General features: G+C 46.9%; 1 protein-coding gene across 3 annotated transcripts in view; it reads right to left on the reverse strand.

Annotated features, from left to right (window-relative positions):
* GAREM1 (GRB2 associated regulator of MAPK1 subtype 1) overlaps positions 1-4,785 on the reverse strand; it is a 75,278-nt gene extending 70,493 nt beyond the window's left edge. For 2 of the 3 annotated variants that reach the window (XM_082234801.1, XM_082234800.1), the window contains exon 1: positions 4,523-4,660. Coding sequence is in view for 1 of the 3 variants with exons in the window: in XM_082234799.1 (XP_082090925.1) it covers positions 4,523-4,643 (121 nt within the window). In the remaining 2 variants the exon portion in view is untranslated. Of the gene's footprint in view, positions 1-4,522 lie in introns of all 3 variants that reach the window. The other variant, XM_082234799.1, reaches the window with a different exon arrangement.
* Positions 4,786-6,000: the final 1,215 nt, after the last annotated feature.

Below are 6,000 nucleotides of genomic sequence, written 5' to 3' on the forward strand. Positions count from 1 at the left end.
TTATCTACTTGCCCCCGGGGGTGCTTTCGAACTGCTAGGTTGGCAGGCGCTGGGACCGAGCAGCGGGAGCGCACCCCGCCGCGGGGATTCGAACCGCCGACCTTTCGATCGGCAAGCCCTAGGCGCTGAGGCTTTAGCCCACAGCGCCACCCGCGTCAAAAAAAAAAAGAATAATACCAATGGTTAATAAAAAGCCAAGATACTGCAGTGGAAATAATATGCTGCACAAGTAAAATGAATTCTATCTCAAGAATGTAAAATGCAACTTAAGTTCTGCATACTGTGGTTTTCTTTGCCGTGGCTTTCCAACTCCGGATGTATTTGGGCACATGTCTGCTCCCCCTCTCCATATCCTTAGACATTCAAGGCTAATTATTAACATAGAGAGGGAAAGCACACACAAACACACATCTATTTAGAGCTATTTTCATATTCATTCAGTCTTATTAATAGCTCTGCACAAAAAGATACTGACAGTAAAGACTTGTCATAGAATCATAGAGTTGGAAGAGACCACAAGGGCCATCGAATCCAACCCCCTGCCAAGCAGGAAACACCATCAGAGCACTCCTGACATATGGTTGTCAAGCCTCTGCTTAAAGACCTCCAAAGAAGGAGACTCCACCACACTCATTGGCAGCAAATTCCACTGTCGAACAGCTCTTACTGTCAGGAAGTTCTTCCTAATGTTTAGGTGGAATTTTCTTTCTTGTAGTTTGGATCCATTGCTCCGTGTCCGCTTCTCTGGAGCAGCAGAAAACAACCTTTCTCCCTCCTCTATATGACATCCTTTTATATATTTGAACATGGCTATCATATCACCCCTTAACCTCCTCTTCTCCAGGCTAAACATGCCCAGTTCCCTTAGCCGTTCCTCATAAGCCGTTCCTACAACCTTAAGCAAAACCTTGTTGTGAAAATAAGCTTATGCTAAAGGAAATGTCTTCTGCAAAACCCCTCACAAAGATACTGCTCTGGAAGCAATGCAAAGTTAACAATAGGCACCAGACCAACCAAGGACATTCTACATGTGTAACAGTCCACAGAACAGTCCAGGTGATCTAGAGCAGCCTTTGCCAACCTGGTGCCTCCCAGAGGTTCTGGACCACATCGCCTATCAATCCCAGCCAGCATGGAAGGCAGATTAGAATATACTGTTGTTGGCAGAGCACAGTGGCTAGGAAAATGAACTGTGGGCTCAGAGAATCCCAGTTCAAATCTTCCCAAAACTATGAACTCATGGGATGACCACCAGGTACTCCTTTTGTACAAAAGTGGGGTAATGACTAGCGCAAGAATATTGATGGGATTCTATTTTTTTAAAAATAAACTGTTTATTTTGTTTTTGTAATATATCTTTCCATGTAAGGATTCTTAAAGTAATGCATCAAACTGTAATGCATCAAAGTAATGCTAAAAACACTGAACACTTAGGAAAATTATTGTAAATGCAAAATTTGATGGTGATGATGTTGGCTTTCCTAATTTATTCAGTGACAAAGTATAACAATCAGGGTCAGGTTGATATACACATACACACAAAGTCTAAAGCCCACAATTGGATAGTATTTGTATCCAACAAAAATGTCACAAGGTAGTGAAGAAGCTTTCAAGTTCTCCAAAACTCCATGCTAAACCAAAAGTATTCTACTTAAGTGTATATGGGCAGATAGCCCTTAGGACACTCACACAAAGGAGCTGGATTATTTGCCATCGGAAGCACTTGTGCTTTATTGAATATGCAAATGCAGTATTTTTTTCTATGTATACCATCAGAAGTAACTATTTAACTACTTTTAAAGATATTCAAGATCACTGAAGTATGTCCAGTGTTGCCATCACTTGATATATCAAGATTCACATAGATACCGTTCAGAATGAAAATAGGGGCCATGTATTTCTATCAGGGTGAAAGAGGTGAAGAAATTCTAAATTCTTGGAAACAACAGCTGCTAATGAGCAGATCTTGAATTTTATCAAGTCAACCCCTTAGTATCTCACTTTTCCCATTAGCCAAATGGGCCAATACTATTTAATGATGTTTTCAACAGTCTATTGTGAGAAGGACAATATGAAAGAGTGTTTTGCACATTTTTAAAAATTAGGAATCAATTGGAAACTTAAGCCCTCTTCAGACAATCAGGAACTTGGAAAAGCAAGACGTGGGGGTGAGTGTGCTACTTTAGCCTCCCCACATTGCTGTCCATGGGTTAGAAGACAACTGCCCAAAGCAAGGAACCTCATGTCCTCATCATGGAGGCTAGCAAACAATGTAAACTCCCAGAAAATCAGGGTTCTTCACTACATGGGAAGTCAACACGAGTCACCCTCCAACTTGCAGAGGGGGACAGATTCCCATAACCTCTGCCATGTGCTGCTTCTTCCAGTTCCTGGAGCCACGAATAAAGTCTTGGACACAAACGGACAGTGATCATAGAAAACGGAGATGTGTGAATACCAGGAGACTAGGTGGATTGCAAAGGGCATTCAGAAGAGAGACTTGCACAAGAGCTGTAATACAGTGAGGAAAAAAAAGCCTTAATCCTAAAGTTATAATGACATCAAGGGTTGAATTCCAGGAATAAATTATGATTAGAAGGAGATAGCAGAAAATTATGGAGAGCAGCATAACAGTTCAAAAGCTGCAGTGGAAAACCTTCCCAGCTCAGTTATCCACTTCCCAACTGCTTGCCGATCACACAGTAGTTACATCCAATGCAAGGGGAAGAGAGAAACACCAGCAACTATTTTTGCACTGCTACATTTGAGAGAGGAAAAGCGGATGAAACCCAGTAGACAGGCCCCTAATAATAGAAATGCACCAGTCAACAACCCTTCTATGCCCTCCTTTATTAACACGTTATATAACTTGGCTATTCGTTTTAATTCATAGACGTCATCTGATAATATGCAACCACTCGAACAGAAGAGTCAACTGTTAACTAGAGAATACTGAAGAAAAATTCAGGCAGGGTGCCCATATGAAATGTGCCGTCTTTGGTTTAATGAATGTCTAGCTTAATCAATTGGGAATACCTTGATAGATCTGGGCGAATAGGTGATGCAGGGTTGGAACCATTATCTATTCAATATTTAAAGAGGCATAAATATTGCATCATAGATGTTGCTCTCCTGCACTGCATATGTAAACAAGGCAGATACAAACACACTTCTCCAAGACAGAGAATGATTAGCAATTCCATATCTTGCCATTCTAATATGAAATGTTTTTTTCATAACTTGAAAGTTCAATTTGTGCAAAAGGCTTTTAAAAAAGATCTTTCAAAGGATTCAATTGTAAATAAATCTAATTCAACGGTTGGCACAGGATATGGGTACACAAGAAAATGGGTATTCTGTGGGGGGGGGATGATGGGGAAAACAAAATCAAACGTAAGTTTCAATCTGAAGCTACCAAAAAAAGCTTTTGGCTAGCTGAGAGAGCACAGATGACTGAAGAAGTAATTGCAATGGTTATAATTACTATAATGTGTTTGTTTGACAAACACATCTCCATAATAAAGGAGCTGGGGGGAAATAAGCACATCATACTAACCCTTTCAAAGTTAAACACAGCTTGCCAGAATAGCCCTTCAACAGAAGAGCCTATCAACCATACTTTGAAGGGAATTGGATTTCTGCACCAAGCTATAGAAGCAATTCTTAGTTTATGCCCCTTTGGGAGGGGATTTATAACCATTTCTTCTTTCCCTGTACCACTCCTGTTAATGTTGCCCTCAGTAAGAGGAGAAGCTGAGAGCCAATAGCTATCTCAATAAATCTATGGGCGAGCACAATTCTTGCTCTGAGATTACGCAGAGTCCTATACTTTGCGTTTTGGACCACAAGCCAACATAACACACCTGAGCCCATCTGCTCGAGTGGGTTTCTTAAGCACGCAGCTCTTGAATTTGCATTGTGTTCAGGGGCTCCAATATCCCAGCCGCAAGTCAACCCAGGTGATTTGCAACGGGACCTAACTTCCAGCTGAATTTCTTGGGATCGCAGCCAGGGCGACTAAGGGAAAGCCTCTCGACTTTCAGATATGGTAAATTAAAAGGGCCCCAATTCGCGCAGGGAGCAACAGCGGGCAAGAGGCGAGCCAGGGGCCATTCCGGCGCAGCTCACTTGCCCCCTCCCTTCCTCCCCATTCGGCGCGCCGGCCGCACCAGCTCCCGGGGCCCCGACATCGCCCCCGCGCCGCTTTGCGCTCCTTAAGATCAAAGCCCTGGCATTCGCCTCCTTCGTGCCCCATTCATATTTTAGTCACGTGCCCCCTCTCCCCAATGGGCTCTTCTCCCCAGAAGGACTCGCGCCTGGAGTTTGGCCGGCGTTCAAGTGGAGAAGAGGCAGAGTCTGGCGACTCTTTCCGAAGTGACCGGGGAAGGAGGAGAGCCAGTGCCCGGCTGCACAAGCACCGCCACCACCGGCGCCGCTTCTCCCGCTTCCAGCCCGCCGGAGTCCGGCCAAGTTACCAAGCGAGCCGCTTTTCTGCGCGGCCCTTTGCGCTCTTTCTACTCACCGCCTTCCAGCCTGACGACCTGAGGCAGGCGGTAGGTGCTCACCAGCAGGTCCAGCGGGACGGACACGGCGCTCCACTTCACATCCTTCAGACTGGAGCCCGGCGAGGGGCCCGCATCCATGTTCCCGCCCTTCTGGGGGTCCGGGCGGCGGCGGGGGTCGCCTGGTGGCGGCTTCGCCCTCCTCAGCCTCGACTCTCCTCGCCGCCGCCGCCGCCGCCTCCCCAGGCCATGATGGGCTTGGCTTAAAAGCGAGGCGAGGCGCCTTCGACAGCTGCTGCTGCTCCTCCGCCGGCCCCCCAGCAGCAGCAGCGGCGGCGGCGGCGTGGGTTGCACAGACGGCGGCGGCTCTTCCCGCTGGCTCCTCTGCTTGCAGCTCCAGCTGACCCAGTAAACGCCATCCCAGCACGGACTGACTAATCAACAAGGTGCGAGCGACGCCTGCGCAGTGGGCGCCCCTCCTCTTCTCCACTCCCCGGGAAAAGGGCAGCCCAGGCGCTCCCTCCTGGGGGCGGGGAGAGAAGAGAGAGCAGCGCCGGGCGCGGGAGGAGACGGGTGCAAACGCTGTCGCTCTCGCTCCCCCGTCCGGCCGCTTAGGCGCCCTGCAAGCTGCGGCGGCGGCGGCCCGAGTTAGGAAATCGGCGGAAGCACCAAGGAAACGCGTGGAAAAACAGAAGCTCCGAGCCGCTTACTCGGAGGAAGTAAACCCCGTTGGAAAGAATGGGATTCAGAATAAACATGGCGAAGGTGTCGCGGGCTGCCGCCAGATCGATATGTCCGTGGTATTAACCTACAGTTGGGTTAATACCATGGGCGGTGGCAGCAAGGAGCTCTCGCCCCCGCCCCCAACTCCCTTGCTGGATTGACGTATATATACTGTTATTTTTCTTTTAGCGATCTTGACATATGGCACACACAAATCACTATCTAGAAATAGGCTTTCCCCCCTTTTGTGCCCCCCCCATTTTTTGTCTGCTGCCGCCGCCACTGATTAATACTATTATTAGGATCAACCAAAATGTCACAAGACATCGAGCAACGTTCCTGAGTTCTCCAAAACTCTCCTTTAGACGAAATGTTACACGAAACGGGGGGAGCAAGGGCAACAAGGAAAAACTATAAAAAGAGAAACTATAAAAAATGAGGCTGCATCTTATTTTGTTTTATTTATTACATTTATATACCACCTCTTCCTTCATGGTGGTGTACGTGGTTCTCCAATATCCCCCCATTTTATCTGCACAAGAACCCTGTGAGGTAGCTTAGGTTGAGAGACAGTGCCTGGCCAAAGATCACACAGTGAGATTCATGGCTGGGGGGGGGGGGCTAAATCCCCAGATTCTTGTCCAAATTTAGACTTGGTTCCAAAATGAAGACTGGATTATGGATTGGATTAGACCCTGCTAGATGCTTTAGGTCCCTGTTTTTGAAAACCTAAATCCTACACTATACAGTGGTACCTCGGGTTAAGAACTTAATT

Source organism: Podarcis vaucheri (genome assembly GCF_965113315.1).
Source record: "Podarcis vaucheri genome assembly, chromosome: 8".
Lineage (NCBI taxonomy): Eukaryota > Metazoa > Chordata > Lepidosauria > Squamata > Lacertidae > Podarcis > Podarcis vaucheri.